Source organism: Fragaria vesca, linkage group LG5 (assembly GCF_000184155.1).
Source record: "Fragaria vesca subsp. vesca linkage group LG5, FraVesHawaii_1.0, whole genome shotgun sequence".
NCBI classification, from domain to species: Eukaryota; Viridiplantae; Streptophyta; class Magnoliopsida; order Rosales; family Rosaceae; genus Fragaria; species Fragaria vesca.
In genome coordinates, this window is record NC_020495.1 from 1309969 (window position 1) to 1334606 (window position 24638).

General features: G+C 38.4%; 8 protein-coding genes across 8 annotated transcripts; 3 read left to right on the top strand and 5 right to left on the bottom strand.

The window, feature by feature from the left end:
* The first annotated feature begins 1326 nt into the window (after nt 1-1326).
* LOC101298998 (probable phospholipid hydroperoxide glutathione peroxidase-like) lies at nt 1327-3259 on the top strand. Its single transcript, XM_004298727.1, has 6 exons — nt 1327-1407; nt 1800-1876; nt 1967-2028; nt 2219-2337; nt 2737-2904; nt 3025-3259. Exons 1-6 carry the CDS (start codon nt 1354-1356, stop codon nt 3055-3057), a joined length of 513 nt encoding a protein of 170 aa, XP_004298775.1. The 5' UTR covers nt 1327-1353; the 3' UTR covers nt 3058-3259.
* Nucleotides 3260-3735: 476 nt separating this feature from the next.
* Nucleotides 3736-6048, top strand: LOC101299296 (probable phospholipid hydroperoxide glutathione peroxidase 6, mitochondrial-like). The gene is made up of 6 exons (XM_004298728.1): nt 3736-3820; nt 4351-4427; nt 4523-4584; nt 4967-5085; nt 5455-5622; nt 5756-6048. Exons 1-6 carry the CDS (start codon nt 3773-3775, stop codon nt 5786-5788), a joined length of 507 nt encoding a protein of 168 aa, XP_004298776.1. The 5' UTR covers nt 3736-3772; the 3' UTR covers nt 5789-6048.
* A 218-nt stretch (nt 6049-6266) lies between these two features.
* On the bottom strand, nt 6267-6902 carry LOC101306435. Its single transcript, XM_004300733.1, has one exon. The coding sequence runs from the start codon at nt 6900-6902 to the stop codon at nt 6267-6269; it is 636 nt and encodes a 211-aa protein (XP_004300781.1).
* Nucleotides 6903-8163: 1261 nt separating this feature from the next.
* LOC101306727 (vacuolar amino acid transporter 1-like) lies at nt 8164-9548 on the top strand. Its single transcript, XM_004300734.1, has 3 exons — nt 8164-8251; nt 8338-8942; nt 9039-9548. Exons 1-3 carry the CDS (start codon nt 8164-8166, stop codon nt 9546-9548), a joined length of 1203 nt encoding a protein of 400 aa, XP_004300782.1.
* A 528-nt stretch (nt 9549-10076) lies between these two features.
* Nucleotides 10077-14295, bottom strand: LOC101291722. The gene is made up of 5 exons (XM_004298701.1): nt 13446-14295; nt 12892-12959; nt 12064-12195; nt 10849-11007; nt 10077-10633 (listed from the first exon to the last, which is right to left on the bottom strand). The coding sequence occupies exons 1-5, from the start codon at nt 13921-13923 to the stop codon at nt 10403-10405; spliced, it is 1068 nt and encodes a 355-aa protein (XP_004298749.1). The 5' UTR covers nt 13924-14295; the 3' UTR covers nt 10077-10402.
* A 2205-nt stretch (nt 14296-16500) lies between these two features.
* Nucleotides 16501-18568, bottom strand: LOC101307019 (F-box/LRR-repeat protein At3g58980-like). Its single transcript, XM_004300735.1, has 4 exons — nt 18390-18568; nt 17181-17795; nt 16914-17060; nt 16501-16818 (listed from the first exon to the last, which is right to left on the bottom strand). Exons 2-4 carry the CDS (start codon nt 17592-17594, stop codon nt 16501-16503), a joined length of 879 nt encoding a protein of 292 aa, XP_004300783.1. The 5' UTR covers nt 17595-17795; nt 18390-18568.
* A 279-nt stretch (nt 18569-18847) lies between these two features.
* On the bottom strand, nt 18848-20783 carry LOC101307309 (F-box/FBD/LRR-repeat protein At4g00160-like). Its single transcript, XM_004300736.1, has 4 exons — nt 20750-20783; nt 20525-20553; nt 19458-20443; nt 18848-19312 (listed from the first exon to the last, which is right to left on the bottom strand). The coding sequence occupies exons 3-4, from the start codon at nt 20424-20426 to the stop codon at nt 18848-18850; spliced, it is 1434 nt and encodes a 477-aa protein (XP_004300784.1). The 5' UTR covers nt 20427-20443; nt 20525-20553; nt 20750-20783.
* A 643-nt stretch (nt 20784-21426) lies between these two features.
* LOC101307594 (F-box/FBD/LRR-repeat protein At1g16930-like) lies at nt 21427-23125 on the bottom strand. The gene is made up of 3 exons (XM_004300737.1): nt 22148-23125; nt 21815-21985; nt 21427-21741 (listed from the first exon to the last, which is right to left on the bottom strand). Exons 1-3 carry the CDS (start codon nt 23123-23125, stop codon nt 21427-21429), a joined length of 1464 nt encoding a protein of 487 aa, XP_004300785.1.
* Nucleotides 23126-24638: the final 1513 nt, after the last annotated feature.

The following is a 24638-nucleotide window of genomic DNA, read 5'->3' on the forward strand; positions in this document are numbered from 1 at the left end:
TTAGAATTTCTGAAGGATAATATTTGCTTTTATTAGCTGGATTTTTATGTGAAGTATGGACGTGTTGTAGTAAGAGTGTAAATTTGAAATTTTCGAGTTAGGGTTATCCATTTTCAAGGGAGGTTTTACCAATCTTTTCAGTAAATTTTCCTTGGAGGTGGTCCCCGTACGACTTATTCCGAGTTTCAGGGTGAAATTTGGGGTGGGTCGTGTCAATGTGTTTTTGTTTAATTTGATTTTAATTTTGGTTAGGATGTGATTGGTATGATGGTGATGGCATGGTGGTTATTTGGTACGGTGGTGGTGCTGGTGGTGGTATATTTGGGGAAGATTGTTGGCATAAAATTGAAAGGGAGATACTTACTCTATTGAAGTTTACTGCCCCCCAGTAAAAATTTACTGGGGGGCAGTAAACTTCCATTGGGTATACTAGGGGGCAATGAATTTGTTTATTAGGGTAAGAATGGGTATTTGTTGTGTATAATTGGCATAAAATTGAAAGGGAGATATTGTATTGAATTTTATTGATCCTCAGTAGAAGTTTATTGTCCCTAGTAAACTTCTACTGGGTTCACTAGGGGCCAATAAAGTTGTTTATTAGGGTAAAAATTGGTATCTGTTGTGTGTTGTGGCCCTGAAATTGAAAGGGAGTTATTTTTTGCAAGTTTACTGATCCCCAGTAGAAGTTTACTGGGGGACAGTAAACTTTATTTTTTCCATATGCAGTTTATAAATATAAGTTTTTACTACTTATATGCAGGATGAGAAGAAGTTCAAGACATTTAGTTGTGACTTCTGAAACCTGCGGTGGTGGTGGTATTTGAGGCGGTCAGAGTGAGTAGATAAAAAACCTGCGGTGGAGTTTTTAATTTTTTTTTCAGCCTTTAGCGACGGAATTCAACTATTCCGTCTCCTAAGTGGATAATTTTTCTTTATTATAAAATAAAATCCGTCGCCTAAGTTCTTAGGAGACGGCTCCTAAGAACCACTTAAGAGACAGAATTTTAGGTTCCGTCGCCTAAGTGTCTACATCACCACACTTAGCCGACGGACGTTCCGTCTCCTAAGTACTTAGGAGACGAAATCTGTCACTTAGGAGACTAAATAATTCCGTCTCCTAAGTGCTTTTTTCTAGTAGTGAGATACACGTCGTGTACTGAAGATGTTCTCTCATACATCGACACATGTGAAATGCACAAACTACACAAACGAATAACAGTGGATTGGTTTGGGCCGTGTGGCAAATGGGCTTCTCAGCCTGGATAGTAACTGGAAAGTCAAAGAGGCTACTTCTCTCGGCCTCCCAGTTTCAGTTTCCTCGTACTTCTCTGTTTAGAGCAAGATAGTACGATCATGGCGACTCAACCTACTGAGACCCCCAAGACAATTTATGACTTCACTGTTAAGGTAAAAAGCTTAAAGGTTTGTATTCAATCAGTTTCTGCTATAAATTTTAGATGGGTCTGTAAATGTTCATTGAAAATGTGAATAAATTAGGAAGTTGATGGTATTTCTGATGACATTTGATTGTGTTTAATATGCTATGTTTCTAAATCATTGAAGAAATTTGATTGCTTTTATCTTACTCTGGTTGGTATTCTCATATTTAGAAGTTTATCTTTTAGTCTGGTTGGTTTGCATGTTTGGAAGGATGAGAGAGTAAGAAATCAATGGAATTGTGATTTTGTTGAAGTCTGTGTTGGAAAATGGAAAATGAGTTGAAGAAGTGTTCTTTGTAGATTCAATGGATTGATTTTGCAATCGCTTTGATGGTTGATTTGGTTTGTTTGTTAATGCAGGATGCTAAGGGGAATGATGTGGATCTTAGTGTGTACAAGGGAAAAGTTCTACTGATTGTCAATGTTGCTTCCAAATGGTATTCACCTCATCAACGCCGATTCTCGCATTTGCTGTTTCTTTCTTCTATTGTTCACTGCTGTTTTCTTTTTGTGTTGATTTGTTGTAGTGGACTGACCAATGCAAATTACACGGAGCTGAATCAACTATATCAACAATATAAAGACCAAGGTTTTGAACAAGTTTAGTATTATAAATTTGACTGTTTTGCATAAATGACACTGACAATCTTAACTTATATCGGAAAACCAAGAACTCTGACGGTTTTCCCTCATCATATGCATACGGCTAGTACAAAAGTTCATTGAAATTTACTTTTGTGGTTGTTTGCCTTTTATGTATGCTATACTGGTTGGTGCAGGCTTGGAGATACTGGCGTTTCCATGCAACCAGTTTGGTGAAGAGGAACCAGGAAGTAATAAAGAGATTGAAGACTTTGTCTGCACTCGTTTCAAATCAGAATTTCCAATTTTTGACAAGGTAAATTTTGAAAGTTATGCTGCATCCACTTTCCCACACTTCACTTCTATTCTTCTTATAGGCAGACACAAGGGGTTTCAACCATAAGCTCCTCTATTGTCTTTGTCTAATGATGAGGAAGTGCATTACCATCTGTGCTTGGCAACAAACTTAAATCTACTCATTTTGATCCATTGAGGAACTCTCTTTTTAACAAATTTCGTTTCAGTGGTTTCAAATATGCTATATAAAGTAGTGAGTAGACGAGTAGTTATGCTAGCTAATTGACCAGCTATTAACTGTATTGCAAATTAGTAATTGACATGTCTTCTTTCCTCCAGCCATGTGATAGCTTTGATGTAGTTTTGTCATCTTGTTGGATGCTATTCATGTTTTCACCATCTCTTGTTTATGTGTTAGATCGATGTAAACGGTGACAATGCTGCTCCACTGTACAAGTTCTTGAAGTCGGGCAAAAGGGGAGTCTTTGGAGATGACATTCAATGGAACTTTTCGAAGTTTCTAGTTGACAAGGATGGTATAGTTGCTCACCGGTATTACCCTACAACTGCCACCCTTAGCCTTGAGGTAAAAGCTCAGATGTCTGGTTCTTCATTTCGATAATGTTATGCTGATGTTTTATCTTATTTTGATAATCTACCTATAGATGAAAAATGATCGCCTTTACATACCAAACTTGTTTTGCAGTGCGACATAAAGAAGCTGTTGGGAGTTTCATGAGTGCAAAGATCGGCTATATGAGCATTTATGCTTGCTATTTGTACCAGGAAGTGGAAGAAGGGCTTGCTTTTGAGTTTTTGTGCCGTTTGAAAGAGACATTAAGGTTGTATCTGTACGACTGTACATGTCATATCAAACTGAGCAAAACCATTTGTAATGTATGATTTGATTTAGTCGAAATTCAGACTCTTGAAATTACACTACCTTTTCACTGGATGAAATCGGTCCTAGTAGCAAGGCAGCATTCTTTCAGACTACAAGTCTTACTTAGATCATACCTGGTACAGGGAGCACAAGAAAGTGCTCTAAATGAATTGAAGCATCAGAGCATAGAATTTGCATCCATCAGAACTAGTCTTAGATCATTACGATACATCAAAATTTATGCAATGAAACAATTAACTAGAAAAATAGGTTAGTGAGTAGGCAATCGTGCACTCTTTGTTAATCGGTGTTTGCCTGTTTGGTATTTGATACATAATTATTTTCTTGATGTATATTGTAATCTAGACCTGAGAGCAGCTGCACCAGCTCTATTTCGGAAAAAAAAAAAAAAAAAAATTCTAGTAAATTAGGAGAAATGTCAAGGACCTAGACGTCATTTTCAAAGTCAAATGAGAATTTTCTCCATGTTCCTAAGAGCCGCTTATTATATGTTTGCTGATTCTGTCACTTATTGTCTTATTCTACTCCAGAGTTCAACCCAGAAAATAGGATGGCAACCTCTGAGGCCACAAAGACGATCTACGACTTCACTGTCAAGGTAATCCTATGTTTCATCTAGTTTATGCTATGTTATAAAGGACCTGGGTCTTCAAATGTTCTTCAAAATGTGATTCTTTAGTAGGTGGATAGTTTTGACTGCGGGATTGTGCTGATTATAAACTTTTCTCTGGAAATACTTGTCTAAGATTAAAACTTTGAATGATGGGCTTCCTTTTTGACATGTTTGAGATTTTCTGTTCCTTGGTCTAGTCGATTGTCAAGAAAGAAGCATAATTGAAAGTTTCTGGGGTGAAAACTGTTTGAACTATATTCTCACTAGGCACCCTCAATCAATGAAGATACTCTACTTAGTTTACCAAATGTTCAACAATTACTTAGACGATATACAACTGTTTTGATCCACTGAGTTCCTGAAATTGGAACATTTAGAAATTGTGATTGGAATGTGAAGGGAATGTTTGGTTTCTGTTGAATCTATGTGGGAGGTTGGATTGAGTTGAGAAATTGATGTTCCTTTATCAAATTTTGTTGCTCCTCGGATGGATATTAATTTGAATGTTAGTGCAGGATGCTAAGGGGAATGATGTGGATCTTAGCGTCTACAAGGGAAAAGTTCTGCTCATTGTCAATGTTGCTTCCAAATGGTATCTTCATATCCGTGCTTCTCAAATTTTTTTCTTCTTTAATGAAATAGAAAAGTTATTATCTTTTCACTTCGTTTTCCGCTGATTTACTGCAGTGGACTGACAAACTCAAACTACACAGAGCTGAATCAACTATATGAAAAGTATAAAGATCAAGGTGTAAATTTTAAACACTACTATTGTTCTTTCATACCTATCATTTTGAGAACCATTGGAAACTGTAATGTAGTAACCAGTTTAGGAAGTTTATTGTTAAGCTGACATCATCAAGTTTTTTATATTTGTCATGTGGGTTATGTTTCTTGATTACTTCCTCTCTCTAGAATGTGCAGATCTGCTGCTTGTTTCATTTTCATATAAATTTTCATTGTTTTGCTGCTTTTGCATATGGAACAGTCTTACTTTATTAGAGAAACACAGTGATCTGGGTGTAAATCAGAAATGACCTTTTCAAATGTATTATATCTAGTTCAGAAGTTCTGAATCCAACCCTTTTCACTATTTTTTTCTTTTGTTTGATTTACTGTGGGTTGATGCAGGATTTGAGATACTGGCATTTCCTTGCAATCAGTTTGCTGGACAGGAACCGGGAAGTAATGAAGAGATTGAAGAGTTTGTCTGCACTCGTTTCAAATCAGAATTTCCGATATTTGACAAGGTAGATCCTGAAAATGTTGTAGCATTAACTATCCCGTTACTCAAAACTGTTACAATTTTCTGCCTGTCGTCAAAAGGTTTTCCGACCACAAGCTCATTATTGTTTCTGTAAATGATGTGGAAGCATGCAACACTCATTTCCGTCATTTAGAGCATAGCTCTGTTTATAAGTTTTAGGTTAAATCAAGTGGAATAGTAGTAGTAAATGACTACTTACTTGTAATTCCTTTTGAGCTATTGCAAGTTTAGAAAGTTTGTACCTGCTGTTCCTCTGTTTATTTCAACTAGAATCTAATAGCTTCACGAGTTCATGGTCATAATTAATGTGAGATGTGGTTTATAATTTGAACCTCGTTTGTTATTTTGTTAGATTGAAGTAAATGGTGATAACTCTGCTCCACTGTACAAATTCTTGAAGTCGGGCAACTGGGGTTTCTTTAAAGACGATATTCAGTGGAACTTTTCCAAATTTCTAGTCGACAGAGATGGGAAAGTTGCTGATCGCTATTATCCTACAACTGCCACCCTTAGTCTTGAGGTAAAAACAAGATGTCTGGTTCCCGATTTTTAATTTATTGTGTTGCGTTGCTGTTTAGTGTGGTATATCAATTATGAGAGTAGAGTTTTTCATGTCTGCAACATAACCTTTTAATATCGTACTTTTTCTGCAGCATGGCATAAAGAAGCTGTTAGGAGTCTCATGAATGCTGAAATATGAAGGCTTCAACGGGTCACAGCACAGTTAAGCAGTATGCATATCGCTTTTGTGTATGAAAGGAAAAAATAAAATTAAAAAGCTTGCTTTGTGTCTCCAAGACTAGTTAATATTGGATTAAGCACAGTCGTTCCTATCAGTTCCTCCAACTGAAGAAACATGTTTATTTCTTGTGTGGATGTTTGATGATGATCATATCTGCTAGTGTGGTAAAATAGTTCAGTAGATATAATCTAGATTCAAATCTTGAAATTCTGCTTGGTTTGTTGCAACATTTCAAAAGGAAACCTCATTCCCCTGTCGACTATACTCACACTCATGGCATATATTATGCATGTTAATCGGAAGAAGTCTAGAAATCATCATGGTCCATAGAATTTTGATTCAACTGAAAAATAAATACCTAACATTGAAAGAGACTAGTAAATGTTTTTTGAGGACATAGCATCTGATATATCATGTCTTGCTCAGAAAGTTGGCTGAGTCCATACATATGGTTTCTGAACGTGACATGAGTTCGGTATGAATGGTTGGACTTCCCTATCTTCCATACTAAAAACTCCCAGCTCAAAATGAGTCCGAGTAGATTTACTACTCCGATGTCTTGCAAAGTATATGCAATTGGCCTTGCAACCAGAAGAGCCTGAGACCTCTATGGAGAAGGAAGAATTTCTCAAACTTAGAAACAAGGCTCGGTTCCCCAAGTTCTTTACCTCCTCCGCTTCCAACCAGTTCCCACTACTAAGTGGCACCTCAAAAACCCTAAACCCATTTTGACAAGTGTGTTCAAGCCTTAAAACCAACAGTAAGGCACCACCTGATTCTACCAGGTACAGTTGATTTACACTATATCTACTCCTCCATGTTGGACTCTCTGAAACAGCCACCTTATTTGCTGTTGCATCCTCCGGGTCATCAATGTCAAAAACCAACACACGGCCATCGGAGTCGACGATATAAAATTGTCCTCTGTAATAAGCTATATCATAAGATCGCCTATCTGAATCCCAATCCCATGTATCTAGTTTTGATGATATAAAATTCCATTCCTTGTCCTTGGGTCTCCAGAAAGCGAACTCTCCCCCGTGATCAGTAGAAACCATGACTGTGTAATCTGATGTCAGAGAAGGACTACATGATAACACAAACTTACGTAGAGACCCAAATTCAAAGGTTGGTAGCACAATTTCTTCATGTTTGAAAGGATGCAACAGATAAATATGTCTCGAATCAGAAGTACTCAAATGTCTAGATGATGCAGTGATGAACCATCCAAGAGAAGACATACAAAAGGGCTTTAATTGACGACGTTGAGTGATGGTCTTTGGTATATTAAACCTAGAAACCTTACCTTTTCTGAGGTTGTAACACTGGCCGGGAATAGGATTACTATTGTCCTTTATACCTGGAAGCATAGTGGAACTTGATGTGTTAATCCAGGAGTAAAGTTTTCTTTGGTGGCGGCAGAACTCCATGGTTTACAAACTGCGCCAAAAATGACGAAGTCTTGCATCGAATCTATTTTTCGGGAGATACACACAACAAGCTCCTGAGGAAGATCAGACCAGTTAGCCATTGATGACTTGCAAGACATTGGTTCCATGGAGGATTATACGCACCAAAATTTGTCTGCTAGGGTTCTCAACAAGCTTTATCGAACATGTTAAGCTTTATTGATCATGAATTCATGATTAACATAAAGCCCACCAACGGGTCTGCCTTTTGAACCCAACTTTTCGTTGGCCCAAATGTGATGCAGTAGGCAACACCAAAGAACCTTGGTTTTTTAACTTTTTTGTTTATTTTTAACCTAATATATGCCGGAAGATCATGTCGATCAAAACGTTTTAGCCTCTCTGGCCATTAAGAATAAATCGGTATTTAACTTCAATCAATATCGGCGAATTTTGAATCTAAGTAAGGGTTCGATACCTAGGCTCTTACCAACTCGAGGTGGTGGTTGTAGGTTGGAGGGCCTAAGTTCCACTCACAAACATTTTCATGTAGCTCTTTTTTACTACTGTAAATAGTTCTCAACTCATTTACGATTGAATTCAAGTTTGATGCTCAAACCAAATTTGACTAAATCTCAAGTTCTCAACAACCTTGACCATTTTGATACATAGCAGCTGATATCTCAATCTCCACATCAGCTGATAAATCTGCTTGACACACAGCAGCTAGCTAGGATCGATCCTACTTTCCTGGTCACACTACTTGAAAGTTCCTATTCTTTAGGGGAAGTAGCTAGTGAAACTTAGATCCTGGATAGGTAACCCCAAAAAGAAAAGAAGTGCAACATGACCTAATTGAAGATATAACAAGCTACTAGCTATTCATCTAGAGATATCAATTTTTTTTACAATGTTGGAAGAACAGCTAACAGAAGTCCATGATGCTAAAGGAACAAGCTTCCTCAAAACTTGCTTCAACATGATCAATGGCCTGACAGGTTCTTATTTTGATTATTCCTCCATTTCTGTTTGATTAATTTCTCGCTTGTAATATATGCTTAAGATTATCCAATTTGAATTCTAGGACTCGGGCTCATTACAACCCCTTACGCAGTTTCGAGGACTGGTTGGTCAAGCCTTCCTTTTCTTATAGTTATTGGAATGATAAGTTGCTATGCTGGGATCTTGCTCACCAGATGCTTGGACACCGATGCATCAATGAAGACCTATCCTGATGTTGGTTTCCATGCATTCGGGTCTAAAGGCAGAATATTCGTGTCCATTTTCCAGTATCTAGAGCTTTACCTAATCCCAATAGGATTCCTGATAATGGAAGCTGATAATTTAGAAAGGTTTTTCCCACAAGCTGGGATCAATCTAGGTGGACATCACATAGGGGGAAAACCATTTTTTACAATGGTTGTGGGGATCATTATATTACCTACAATGTGGTTGAAACACCTACGGTTTCTTGCCTACGTCTCAATGTGGGGATTTGTATCTGCCATTACCATTGTCGTGTCGATTGTTTGTGTTGGTGTCGATGGAGTAGGGTTCTCTAAAAGAGGGAAGATGTTTGATCCGACTGGACTTCCTACCTCTCTTAGTTTGTTTGCATTTTGCTATGGAGTTCATTGCGTCACTCCCTCCGTATACTCCTCTATGAGACATAAAAACCAATTCTACAAGGTATGCAACTTCTACCAAATTACCTTTTGTTACCAGTTAGTTTGAGTTTGACTGTTTGAGTACTCAATTCCTGATTTATAACCGTTGCGTGTGCAGATTCTGTTCATCATTTTTTCCATCTGCACTATGAACTACATAGTTCTAGCTGTTCTTGGCTACTTAATGTTTGGTGATGATGCTCAACCTCAAGTGATAATGAACCTGCCTACAGGTAAAATAATATCAAAAGTAGCAATATACACCACTCTAGCGATCCCAATCATCAAGTTTGCACTCATAATGACACCTATAACAAATGCCATTGAAAACAGCTTGCCGAAAGATTGGAATAACATGTTCATTTTCATGTTCATCAGAACACTGCTATTAGTGAGCACAGTGGTATTGGCCATAGCTTTTCCATATTTTGACACACTGTTGGCACTAGTTGGAGCCATTCTTTGTGTCACTATGTCCATGTTGGTTCCATGTATATGTTACCTGAAGATATTCAGACTATACCGGAAGTGTACCGTGGAAGTTGCAATAATTGGATGTATTATGGTTATCAGTGTGACTATGGGTGGACTAGGTACATACACATCTATCAAAGAGAGATTTTCATGAAGAATCATGTTGTCCACCAGTGTTCCTTTTATCCTTTAGTATGCTGTAATGAGTGTAATCTGTGTAAATATAACGGCGTGTTGTTAACTATGTGATCATACACATAGTATACCGTCATGCCTATGCCTATGGCTTACCCACAAATTTGCTCCACTCAAGCAGAGCAATGTTCTGCTCTAACTGAACATTTGCCCCAGTTTCTGCAGAAAAATCTGCCCTCACTGCTGTGTACACAAAGAGGGTTCCCTATATATTTTTGAAAGTTTAACATGACTAAACTAAACTTCAGAGATTCTTTTAAAAGGTTACTTGTATAGGGGAAAAGGTCAGAAAAGAGTTATATTTCAGACACTCAGTTAAAACAGATGTTCACCAATGTGATACAGCTTCCAAACAAAAGGAACCAAATTGAGACAAGTGCAACAACAGGAAGAGGGGTTTTCAGCCATTCTTCTTTAACTACGCATAAGCAGAATATAAGTTGTTCAAGACATCTGAGAAGAAACCTCATTCAGCAATCATCATTCTGGATTGAGAACTACTGCATAAGCATTTTTGATTTCATATGAAGTTTCAACCAAAAGGCTGAAAGAATTTCTTTGCTACAGATGAGATGAGTGTCTTAATCGCCACACTACTTGGACCTCACACTAACTGAAACTTCCTCAATGAGTTCGTAATGTTGCTAAAATAACCCTCGGGATCATAGCTTTTGCTACAGATTATGTTAGCACAGACTTGTTACCCACTAGTGGGTGAACAAGAGTTGTAATGTTACAATTCTCAGAGATTCAGTTGATTTACAACAACACATATATACAAAACTGGTGCATGTGTCTGTTGCAGCATTATCTTCATCCGCGAGTCAAGTCAATACCAGTGTGAGCATTTCTTGCATCAACTAGCCGCCCACCAGGCCATATACCTGCTGTGGATGGAGCATAATTTTGAGTAGATGGAGCTGTTGTCGGTGAAGGTAGTTTCTCACTGTGCTGAGGCTCAGAACTCTCCCCATTATTGGGGCCAGGCAGCGGCTTGCTCTTGATCTTGTTGGAGCTACCATATACAAAACTGCAAAGCACAACCTGTGAAAAACATGGATTAGACCCTCTGCACTATCACCAGATGCACCTCCACATACCATTAGAATTCAAGATTTCCTAGTCGACTGTTTTTCAATCATATAAGTTATCAACCAAACATACCCATTTTACACACATCACATTTCACATCACATGTACTTGCCAGTATGTGTACAAAACTTATCATCAGCTCTAAAACTAGACAATGAACAAGCTACCTGCACTGGAGAGGCTGCAATAAGCATAGCCACAGCACCACCAATGACATGACCATCAGAACTAGAAAGGGAAACACTTATGCCCCCTGTTCGATCGCGCGGGCCACCATCCTCCGCAACCAAGTAAGAACCTGACAAGCATAATATCTGGAAACGACCCTGCAAATCCATTTCTACAGTTGAGTCTTTGGAAAAATTTAGACTACGAAGAATTGTCACTATCAAGCTGTTAAATAAACAGGCAACAGCCCTCAATGATTTTTATTTTTGTTTGACCACCACAGACAAACAACCAAGTATTTCCCTGAACAAATAGTACAGCAATGCAATCAAATCTTATTACAACAACAGGTACTACCAGCACTAGCACTTGATTCAAAAACTTCACAACTTTTGACAACATATGATTTGTTCTGCTCCAATTGTATGCCTAGATTTGTTTGCTCACGCTTCAATTGATCCAAACCAGTCATTCTACATGGTTTTCTCATTATCACATATATTACTGGTCTTCTCTACCAGAAAAACATATGTTCAGAGCACATTACACTACTCTCTGGTGCTGACACCTCTTGAACCAGTCTTTGCACTATCTATTCCAAGCATGGAAGTACAGCCCTCACAAAGATGGTAATTGCAATCTTTGACTAAAGTGGCCTACGTACAATATAATATTCCAAGCGCCCACCCAATAAATCACTCCAAACCCATCATAACTTAAAACCCAAACCTCAGGCAACTCTAGAGTTACTTTTCCTTTCATTTTCTAAACATGGATAGATTCCCTGCCTAATACCCTTCCTTTTTGTCTCTTTGCAATAGTATGTATGATTAGTTCTGATTCTAGTGGTGGCCCTTTTCAATGTGTATAACACTGCTCTTCTTGCAGTATATATATGGTACATGGTTATTTTTCTACTGATCTTGTAAAACTAAACAAATGTTCAAATTATGAAGACAAACCAATTTCAAATGTGCTAAACTGTAACCAGCCACAGACTTGACACAACCAGCCTCGACAGCTCTTTGCAACCACATAAGATGCAATGTTACACAGACTAAACTACGGTACCAACAACAAATGCTTTGCAAAGACAAAGAAGAAAATACAGCTTTATATGCTAATTTTGGAATGGAAATTCTCGAAATCTTCAAAGTCTAACAAAGAAGGAAAGGCAAGTAAGATGGAGTTAAGACAGAGTTGAGTGCTTCAACCTCATATGTGACACTGACACCAGTTGATGCAGGCTGACGCAGTGCTACTGAAGATACTGTTCCATTTCCTGACAAGACACACAGTGCCCTAGGCCTCTGTTGTGAAAATAACAACAATTTTGCTACAATGTCCTACAAAAAAAAGAACAAGAATTACTTTTATTAAGAGCACAAGAACAAATGTTGCTACTAAGTCTATTAACATCGAAAAATCAGTCAAAACTATTCAACAAAAGGACTCTATAAAGAGCTGCTGACATACACATGTAAATAAGCAGGATGCTGAAATTTGTGTACTTGCATATAAATTGGTCTAATGTGTGTTTTAACTTTCTGCAGGCATTTAGACTGACAAGTCCTTGCACAATTCCCATTTATATGGAGGTTCAAATGCTAAGGTCTTGTTTTAGTTTTATAGACCAACCCTGGACTTATAACAATATCTATGGAGGTTTGAATATAACTGGTCAGGCATCATACAGAATTTTAACAGCAGCATTCCCGTTTACCGAAGATATTCTGATCCAGAAATTCCCCAAAAATGTTGTAAGAACTAAGAACTATATGGACTACAACTTCTAGTTAGTTATGTCAGGTAAAAAAATCAGGGCTGGTAAAGCATGATCATTGAAAATGTTCGGCTACCAATCTGTTTTCACTTCCTTAGGCATCAGAAAACAACAACAAAACAATGCCACCTCTTATGTCTTGAACTATCAAATGCAAAATAGCGGAGCAGTTCATTCTTGAGCAGAACATCACATTTGTGCACCTTATTTTAGGGGATAGAATTAGGCATCTTTGTAATATTTAAACTAACAGGCAAACCTCTCCAGCTTCGATGGTGATAACATGGGGTGCAAAAGCCTGTCCAGCCGAACTGTTCATCCATTCCCCTACAAAAACAGTTCAACATACAAACTACTAAGTACATGCAAAAACAAACAGGGATAAAGACGTTGTTCCATAACCAAAAAGTAAATGATTGAGCTTGAGGATCTTCAAATAACTAATACAGATAACTTGACAGAAGAGAAGTTAAAAAAAAAAAGTGTCACAGACTACACAAATTCCAAGATCTAAGCCATGACTTCGTTTCTGCATGGAATGCAGTTCACAGCTTATGTATATTTGGTAATGTTTCAGCTAATACAATTGATGTCATTTAGCAAAAGGAGAACAGTTGATTAACAGAAGTGCATGAATTAACCACCAATTATAGAAGCCATAATTGAATAAGATTTATAAGAAACTAATCAATGCTAACAAGCCCTTGGTCCCCCGCTAGCTATCCCACTAAATCTAGTAAACTAAAACAAAAGCCACCACCATAAAATCAAGTTGTACACAAAAATGGAATTAGATGTTGCACAGAACTTTACCAAGATTAGCCAACTGTTGTTTCCTGCCGGTCCCAGGTGGCCTTCCCCTGTTTCTTTTCGGGGTCGGTGAGGTTGATCCTGGAGTAGGATTAGGAGTTGAAGACAATGGAGACAATGCCAGCGAAACCGGGGCATCAGGACCCTGACCCTGACCGGAACCAAGACCAGGCCCATATTTCCGGGGCCTCCCTCGTTTCTTCTTCACAGGCTCACTCGAAGGAGCTCCAGGAGAACCACTCATGCTAATGCCATGAGGATAATTGGGTCTAGAAGGCTCTGCTGAGAATGTTGATCCCACAGAGGTGGCTCTCACATTAGACTGAGCTTGCTGAAAGGTAGCGTTGTTGTTGGGTCTGAACCCAGGTGGTGCATGCAACCCAGCAATCTGTGATCCAGGTGAAGACCCACCATGGCCTCCCCTATGGATGTAGTAGGAAGCTTGAGCACCAGAGATGGCCATGGCTTCTCTCCCATCCATGCATTTACCAAGAAAGCTTAAACCTTTAAAGCTTCTCCCCAATTTTGGAAATCTCAAAATCAAAAAGAGGGGGTAAAGATCAGAACTTTAGCCCCAAATCTTCAAGATAGAGTAACCCAGTGAGCTCCTAGAACTGGGATTCTAGAAGGGTTTTGCTTCAAGTTGAGAAGAATCTAAAAACCCAAGTAAAAATTTGATCTTTAGCAAGAAAACAAGAGAAACAAAGTGAAGTCAGAGCTGGAACAGAGGCACCCACAGAGACCCAGAAGAGGAAAAGTAAAATGCAGAAGAATCAGAAGCTGAGGTAGTAACAGGGGAGCTAGGATTGAAAGGTAGCAGGTGTGAAATAAGAACAAAACCCTAGATTTGAAATCTAGGGTTTTGACAGGAAATGCAGAGAGGAAGGTGGAAAAGGGGAAAGGGAGGGGAGGAAAGGACAAGGGAGGAGAGGAGAGGAGAGGAGAGAAGTAGAGGAAGAGGGGTTGGGGAGGAAAAATGAATTGAAAATTTGAGCTTTTGAATTAAAGGGAAGGGTGAGAGAGTGTGAACTAGTAATGTAAGAGAGAGAGAGTAGAGACCTTTTCTCTTTCTTTATTGTAATTTTAAGTGAGAGGTGGGGTGGCTGTAAGTATCTGACCATATTGAAAGGAAAGGACTAATACAATGGGAAAGACAGTCTGTGACCCACCAAAGTACCAAACTTACATGTCCTTATCACACTGCCCTTTCCTGGGGCATAGAGCCCCTCTCATCTCTCTATCTCTCTCCTCCCCCTCTCTGGTTTTCTCTTCTTTCTTCTTTGTTTTCTTCTCCTAAATTGACCTAGACTTGCAAATATGAGATAGTAGTTTGCAGTGCACTGGTGCTATGTACTTGCTACAGATCACTAAAGAATTTTAGTGTAAATTTGTATTAGAGGATGATACTTATAAAAATTTGTTGTTTAGTGATATTGTAGTCAAAAAATTAGATTGCTGACAAATAACGGTCGGTTTTATATCAACTAAAACGCGTAAATTATTTATTGAAAGTTTGTTACATTATTGTATAAAAGTCGAATTTGATTGTATCATGATTTTGTTTATCATTTTCGGCACATTCATTTAGCAGATCCTGATAATATGGATTACTATTCATAAAACAAACTTCATGATAAAATTCAACATAAGTATTTGCTAAATCTAATGGGGACCATTATTGAATTAGGGTGCTTCAAATGCTGAGTTTCTTTTGTCCAGAAAGAATTATAATGTGTGTGGTAGGAGCCAAAAACAAATATGCTGTTCTTTTTGGGCTGGTCTAGAAGGACAAACCAATCTGGAAAATGATTAACTAAAGAAATTGAAGAAGCATCAAGCATATTGAAGCTGGAAAACTTTGTTTATTTCATAACGCATTATATACTGGTTTCTCTTGTCTGTATTACAGATTATACACTTTAAAATTTCTTGGAAAATGATATGAACTTATGAAGTCACAAATTGCTCCAGATGGGGAAAAGGACATGGAGCTGAATGGTGTAAAAGAGGTCGTTTTTCTTCTTCTGATTCTGATGTGAATGTGATCGCCTTTGGTGGGTAGTTGTATGAATGAGCTGCCTGCTGCAGGCTGCTCAGTTTTGCTGTGCTTATTAAACTGCTCTGAGACAAAGCCTATTAGCTCAGTCATGGACTTTCAACCTTATAAACAAATCAATCAGTGAGTGATTAGCGTGGTCAGTCAACAAAGTGCATGATTTTGTTGAATTAGTTGGTACAATCAGAAAGAGAAAGATATGTTTTCAAAAGCTAAACCCCACATGACATTCACCTTTCAATAGTCACTACCAACTTGTTAAACTTAATGTTTTGCATCATCTTTAGATTAATGTTGGTTCATTTCATTAACAAGCTACACTTTTTTTCGTGTAATTTGAAGAACATCTACTGAATTTAGAAAAATGATCGATCAAAAACTAGTAAATTTGAAATAATGAAAAAGGGGAATCCTTTATGGGCCATACTGTATGTGCTTTTGCTTCTTCAGTGGTATTTATAGCTAAGAACCCTTGATCATTGAGTGCCAAGAACACTTCGATGTTTGGTTTTAACCTGCAAAACCTTTTGGCCACTTCTCAGCTATTCCAAGCACCATCAATTAGCTTAGAAGTGGCTAAACCATAGAACGAGGGTATGGTGCCTTGTCCCCTAAACAACAAACGTTTCAGGGATCATATTTCCACCACAATTTAGTAAGCTAGAAATCAAAACACAAGTCGCAATAAACTTGAGAGAATGAATTAGACTAAAACATCTTCACGGAAACTCCAATGAATAACAGTTAAAAAACCGAAACAGAACAGTTTAGTTTCTTATGCAAGTGCACATATCATGATCTATACCCAAAAAGAGGATCTATGTGAACTATTGTCAAACAAATTCAACTTCACAAGTTTTTGAATTCCACTTTGTTCTGATCATAAGGTGGCATGGCAACAAGAGCCTGTAACTTCATCTCTTCGTTGTCGCAAAAGCTGTGTATAATCAGTCACCTTTCCATGCTTCACTAAGGAGTCTCATATGTTCCCACAACAAGGATCTAGGTAAAAGTCTGGAAATCAATTTCACAAGTCCTTGAACCCCTAGGGAACTTTGAAACTTCCAAGCATAAGGTGGCAATAGGAGGCAATAACTTTTTCTCTTTTTCATCACAAAAGCGAGTACAAATAGTCACCTTATTCAAAGCCTTGCCGTGCTTCACCAAGTACTTTGCCATTTCCATCTCCTTTGGACACCCCTTGAGCTCCCGTAGGCATATAGTCTTGAGGTGTGAAAACAAACAAACAGGCACCAACTCTGGTGCATCCCATCCGTGAACAAACTCGTCCTCATTGTCATCAGCACAAAACTTGGTGTTCTAAATACGTTTAAAGTATGTCAGTGAATCTTAAAGCTTTTGAAATTGTATATACCAATAAAATTTGGCATAGAGATCATTCCAGATATACCTACATTTTCAAACTCAAGATGTTCCAAATTCGGTGATAGGTTGAGCAAAGTTGGAAGTGACTGCAAACAGTAACATGTTTGAACTTGTAGCTCCAAGTGCTTCAAATCATTTAAAGTAGACAGAAGATGATGATCTCTAATGTCAAGAACCTACAGAAATGATGAAGTAAGTTAGCATTCTATCAAGAAAGGATGAATTAGAGATTTCAATGTCATCATAAAGCATTCCATTGAGAAATTGCAGCACAGAATTAAATAGAGCATACTAACCCCCAAGATTGCAGCTGAAACTGACAGATATTTAACATTAACAATTCCTGCAACGAGCCTGCGCACACGACCAGCAAGGCCAAGGAAACAATGAAGGTTGTGAAGCTCATCCACATCTAAGAAATCTATCTTGGCTTTCCTCAGATATTTGGCATCCTTCACAGAATAGCTCACCAGCAAGTCATAGTAGATATCCAACTCTTCAAGATTTGGAGCATCAGCACTAACAAATATTCGGCAATCATAACTCACAACATTACTAGATCTTGTATCAAACTTATGCACAATGAAGCTAATCTGCAGCCTTTTCAGCTTAGGTCCAGAGATATTTATATTATAAGCCGACACATCGTCAAGTTGTCCATCTAAAATCAAATGTTCAAGTGCAGGGCAGCAAGAAAAGAGCTTCTCCATCGAGCCCGAATCAGGACACCAAACTGTAACATGGAGGAACTTAAGACAAGGAAAGCATGTTGCGCCGGGAGTTACAGCACTAACATCTTGAGACAGCAACAGCTTCAAACTCACCAATGTGTTACACAAGAAAAGGCTTCTCGGAATCTCAAAATGTGGCTCTGTAGGTGTCTCCACACAAAGATCAAGTTCCACAACATTCTGCTTTACAGCAGTGGAAATCCAATCATAAATAAGAGAAGCATCAGACGTCATAGTAGTCTTGAGATGGAATCTATGAATGTTTATGGGGCTACGTAACGAAAGTAGACCATTCACAAACTGTGCAAAACTACTTGCCACATATCTTAGTGGGGATGGTAAAGTACGATTAACATAATCCATGTGATACTTTTGTTCATCCAAATCAAGAATGGGAACAGAAGACCACACATTCTTCCATCTGTGAGATAAAACACTGGTCTGCACAGCCTCTCTGGTTGTACACAAGGAAAGTATATGGCAAAGAATAGCATCTGGCAACCCACTAATCCTATCTTCAATTCTTAATTTTTGAAGCTTTGATCTTAAAGACATTTTTCACCATGTGAAACCACTCTGTAACATAAAATGTGGCCTCTGGTGAAAACCCAATTACAACAATGTAACTACAATGGTTTAACTTAAGAAGCATATTGGTAAGAAATAGTTTCAAGATTCTAATTTTCTTGCAAAGTACTGGACTTTCTTGTTAGTTAAAGTAAAGAAGAGGACCAACGTAAGAGTAAAGAGTATAAAAGATTTCGAACAAGGTACCTGAATGATTATGACAAGTGGAGCTAATTGGGCAGTTCTGGTTTCAGTGCACTAAAATGGTCTGCGGAGTTTGGTTGCTGAGGAACACAGAAAGGACCGAGGAAGGGAGTAGACGACATGTCGCTCATCTGTTCCTCATGGCATCTTCAAAGAACTTGTCTTTTGTCTGTTTTATCCATGAAGCATGTCCAAATTTCAACAATGAGCTCTTAATGACATTTTGATGAAATTGTTTATTTCTTAGTTGACAAACTTGAGAACGGTGTTATCTGTGGTTATTGTAGGACTTGTATGTTCTGTAAAGAAAACAAACTTTGATCCAAGTCAGCAAAAAGAATACATACACGGACACTGGGAAACTTGATAGTTAGCAAACAAGAAGACAGAAATTAAAACACTTGCATAGTTACATGCACAAGAGTGCATACAAGGTTATCTTCCCAAAAGAACAATCTGTATCAAATGATTGTCTGAAATTGAATTTTACAAGTCTTGGAACCCCTGGGGAACTTTGAAAATTTCGACCACAAGGCAATAGGAGACTGTATCTCGATCTCTTTGTCTTGACAGAAGTGATTAGAAATAGTCACCTTATTCAACGCCTTGCCATGCTTCACCAAGTACATTGCAACTTCCATGTCATCTGGACACCCCTGAAAATCCCATAGGCAAATAGTCTTGAGGTGTGAAATCAAACAAACAGGCACAGACTCTGGTTCGTCCCATCCAGGTTCAAGCTCACCCTCATCGACATTGGCATACATCTGTTTCCTATTCCGTGATATCTTCAGATGCACCAAATGTGGAGATATTTTGAGCACAGTTGCCAGTGATTGCAGACTTCGACAAGTATGAAGCTGTAGTTCCAAGTAGTTCAAATTATTAAACATAGGCAGAAGATGTTGATGTCCAACGTCAAGGGCCTATAGATATGATGAAGTAAATAGGTCAGTCAACAATAGCAAAACCAAACAGTTCCTTGTCATCATCAGGTCACATTCATTTGAGAAATTCCAGCACATAGACAAAAAGGGTGTCAAACACTGCATGAACAAGTAGCATACTTACCGTCAGAAGTGGAGTATTAACTGTCAGGTACTTAGCATCACAAATTCCAGCGAAAATCTGACGTATGCGATCAGCTAGGCCAAGGAAACGATCATGCTTCTTAAGCTCTTGCACACAAAAGAATCCTATATTCGCTTTGTGTAGACATTTGGCGTTCTTCAAAGAAAAGCTCACCAGAGCATCAAAGCAGATATCTATCTCTTCAAGATTTGGAGCATCAACATTAACGAAAATTTGGCATACAAAGTCATTAGCAGCAAAATTCATACCATACTTACGGACATTTAGCTCAATTTGTAGTCTCTTCAGTTTGGGTGCAGATATGTCAAGATTGAAAGCTGTTGTGTATATAAGCTCTCCATCTATAATCAGCTCTTCAAGCACAGGTAAACGAGAAAAGAGCTTCTCCATTGAGTCAGAATCAGGACAACGAACTGTAACATGAAGGAACTTGAGGCTCGGGAAACAATTTGAACTAGTAGGAGTCATGACCCTAATATTTTCATGCAGCCACAACTTGAAATGGACCAATGTGCTGCACATGAAAAGGCTTTTGGGGATCTCAAAACATGGGTCTGAAAGTGTGCTGACAGTAAGATCAAGCTCCACAACATTACGCCTAATGGCAGTGGAAATCCAAGCATAAACAAGAGAAACATCATCCATCCCCTTAGTGAAAAGACGGAACCTATGAATGTCTCCCGAGCAACGAAACAAAAGCACACGAGTCACAAACTGTGCAAACCAATCCGGGTTATCTTCGGGATATATATGCGTATCATGTTCTTCCTCATCTAAATCTAGAACGGGAACAGAAGCCCACACATTCTTCCATCTATGAGACAAAACACTGGTCTGTACAGCCTCTCTGGTGAAAAGGAAGGAGAGAATGTGGCAAAGAACTGCATCTGGCATCCCACTGATCCTATCTTCAGTTCTTCCTTTGTGATGCACTAAACTTGAAGCCATTTATGATGTGAACTTCTCTGGCAAAAACCCAAATACAACAATGTGAATTCTGTGGCATAAACTGAGAAAAGTTATGATCTTTGGATGATCACCCCCACCATCAAACTGGAGACATTGATTTTCACTCCTAGGAAACAATTTAACACGAATTCCTCAGAAAATCTATCACCATTGTAAAGAACATAACTTTCTTCTTAGAATTTGTATTTCTTTGTCAGAATTTTTCTAAAAGTTGATTACTTTAACACAAACTCATAAGAATTAAAGTTCATGAATCCTAGATGTACAAACGAGTAAAGAACTCAGAAACATAGAGCAAGTACCTGAAGTAGTGGACCCAGTTCTCGCTTCAGTGCTCTGAACTGGTTTGCCGTGTTTGGTTGCTCAGAAACAAAGACATACAAAGCAACAACAACAAACTTCAGTTGTTTGTGATAACTGACTCTTGAGATTATGATTCCTCGTTCTGCTTATTACTCGGGTCTTTTTTATGGTTTTAAGTGGTGGACCCGTAGCCCGTAGAAGCCCATTACGGCCCAGATCGACATTGCCAATAACAAGCTATGTTCATAATCTCAATCCATCTAGGTTCCTGCTGCAAGGGTTTGTGGTGTGATTTTTCGAGGTTGCATATATGATCGATTTTCTCATACTCAGTATTCTCCTCTCTTTTAGTTCTTGTTCCTAACGAAAAACAGAGGACTAACAAAAGAGTTAAGGTAGAAAAGATTTCGAAAACAGAAGTACCTGAATGGTTATGACGTATGAGAAGTGGAGCTAATTGGTTAAATAAGTAGGAGCAGCCAGGGCTGAGACGGACAGAAGAAAATAAACCACAAAAGGAAATAGAAGATAGCAATACTTAAAAATAGACATGCACATAAATAAACTCATGTTCCATCCCAGAGAAACATCCATTGAAAATGATCGTCTTTAACCCCTTGGGAACTGACAAGTTAGAAATCAGGAAGACCGAAATTAAAACACTTGACAATCTGTATCAAATGATTGTCTGAAATTCAATCTCACATGTCTTGGAACCCCTTGGAAACTTTGAAACATTCGACCATAAGGCAGTAGCAGACTGTGACTTCATCTCTTTGTTTTCACAAAAGGGAGTATGAATAGTCACCCTATTCAAAGCCTTGCCATGCTGCACCAAGTACTTGGCGACTTCCATGTCATCTGGACACCCCTTGAAATCCCATAGGCAAATAGTCTTGAGGTGTGAAATCAAACAAACAGGCACCGTCTCTGGTGCATCCCATTCCGGTTCAACCTCATCCTCATCGACATCATCAGAATAGTTATTCTCCTAGAAATGAGTTAAAATGAAATCTTTCTAAATTACACAGGTATCATGTAAGGGTAGTTCCGGATATACTTACATTGGCATACATATGTTTCCTTTTCAGTAATATCTTCAGTTGCTCCAAATGTGGTGATATCTTGAGCACAGTTGCCAGCGATTGCAAACATCGACAAGTATGAAGCTGTAGCTCCAAGTAGTTCAAATTATTAAACGTAGGCAGAAGATATTGATGTCCAATGTCAAGGGCCTATAGATATGATGAACTAAACAGGTCAGTCAACAAATAGCAAAACTAAACACATCCTTGTCATAACGTTGATGTAGATTCATATAGTTAACATTCTATGGGAAGTTCCAGCACATGGAGGAAAAAAGCTATTAACCACCACAAGAAAAGTAGCATACTTACCGCCAACAATGGAGCTTTTACTGTCAGGTACTTAGCATCATAGATTCCTGCAAAAATCTGATGTATGCGATCAGCAAGGCCAAGGAAATAATCATGCTTTTTCAGCTCTTCCACATAAAAGAAATCTATCTTGGCTTTGCGTAGACATTTGGCATTCTTCAAAGAAAAGCTCACCAGAGGATCAAAGCAGATATCTAACTCTTCAAGATTTGGAGCATCAACATTAACGAAAATTTGGCACACATAATTTACAAAGTTAGCAAAATGCATATCATGCTTAAAGACTCTGAGCTCAGTTTGTAGTCTCTTTAGTTTGGGTGCAGATATATCAAGATTGGAAGTTGTTGACTCTACAAAGTTTCCATCTATAATCAGCTCTTCAAGCACAGGTAAACGAGAAAAGAGCTTCTCCATTGAGTCAGAATCAGGAAAATGAACTGTAACATGAAGGAACTTGAGGCTCGGGAAACAATTTGAACTAGTAGGAATCATGACCCTAATACCTCTATGCAGCCACAACTTGAAACGGACCAATGTGCTACACATGAAAAGGCTTTTGGGGATCTCAAAAGGTGGCACTGTACTTCTTTGGACAGTAAGATCAAACTCCACAACATTACGCCTAATGGCAGTGGAAATCCAAGCATAGATAAGAGAAACATCATCCATACCATTAGTGGAAAGACGGAACCTATGAATGTCTCCCGAGCAACGAAACATAAGCACACGATTCACAAACTGTGCAAAACAATCCTCCGGGTTATATAATGGCTGATTCATATCCGCATCATATTCTTCCTCATCTAAATCTAGAACAGGAACAGAAGCCCAGACATTCTTCCATCTATGAGATAAAACACTGGTCTTTACAGCCTCTGTGGTGAAAAGGGAGGAGAGAATGTGGCAAAGAACTGCATCTGGCATCCCACTGATCCTATCTTCAATTCTTACTTTGTGATGCATTAAATTTGAAGCCATCAATGTGAATTCTGTGGCTTAACTTGTAAAAAGTTATGATCTTTGGATGACTATCCTCACCATCAAACTGGAGACATTAATTTTCACTCCTATGAAACAATTCAACACAAATTCCTCAGGAAATCTATCACCATATTGTAAAGGGCATAACTTTCTTCTCAGAATTTGTATCTTTGTCAGAATATTTCTAAAAGTTTATTACTTTAACACAAACTCATAAGAATTAAAGTTCATGAATCCTAGATATACAAACGAGTAAAGAACTCAGAAACAAAGAGCAAGTACCTGAAATAGTGGACCCATTTCTCGCTTCAGTGATCTGAAGTCTGAACCGGTTTACCGTATTTGGTTGCTTAGAAACGAAGAAATACAAAGGACGAAGGTGTGTGATAACTGAGACTGAGGTTATGGAGAATCGTTTCAAAAAATAAAAATAAAAAAAGGTAAGGAGAATTGGGCTAGGCGGAGACTTAGGCTGGCTAGGCGGAACCTAGTTGGACTGTGCCTGCGCCAGTTGGTTGGTCCACTTTAAAGGGGGAAAAAAACAAACTGAGGGACTATCTCTTCCTGTGAGAAAGCAATGTCATTGCTTACAATTTGCATTCTTTATAGGATAGCTCACCAAGAAATCGAACCTCATCAGTTCATAATTTACAGAACTATTAGCAGCACATCTGATTTTGATGCAGAGATTTCTCTAAGCAGAATCGTTCCGACGTCCCCAAGCTTTCCTTCCTATCTATAATAGTGCACGTTTGCATTACACCTCAATTTTCAACACTGTACTAGACTCATGTAGACTGCCTTAATTTATACTAATACTGAGCCATGTTTAGTGGTGCACTGGACTAATTTTCAACTTCATGATAATTTCTTGTATCAATCTCTTCATGCTTCCTATTTATCAACCAGGAAATAATCGTTGTAATTCGCAGAAAACCAAGAGCCTTGAGAGATAAAGAAATTGATGAGGAGGAGGAAGATCAGAAGAGCTGAAATCAATCTTATCTTGGGAGAGCAAGTGAGAGAGGAAGGAGGAGAGAGATGGTGTTGGCAAGGGGTGTCAGAATGGAGTACCCACGCTAAGACCCCTAAGGAGGACAAATGAAAACACAGGTCCAACTTAAGCCCATTTATTTTAGTACCTATTGACACCAAACAAAGGATTAGCCAACTTGGACTCCTTATTTAACACAGTCCTAGTTAGTACTAGGAAACAAACATGCACAGAGTCCTCAAGTACATGAAACAACTGTGATCCAAGTGAAAACAGTCCCAGACTTTCATCTGAAGCTGAGCAAACATATTAAGTCACACATTACGCAAAGCAACTATGGAAACTCCTCAGAGATTACGTCGTAAAATACCATCACTTAATAAGTAGGTGCAGCAGGGCTGAGATGGATGGAACAAAAAAAACCATAAAAGAAAAAAAAGAAGACAGCAATACTCAAAAACAGACGTACACATAAATAAACTCACGTTCCATTCCCAGAGAAATATCCATTGAAAA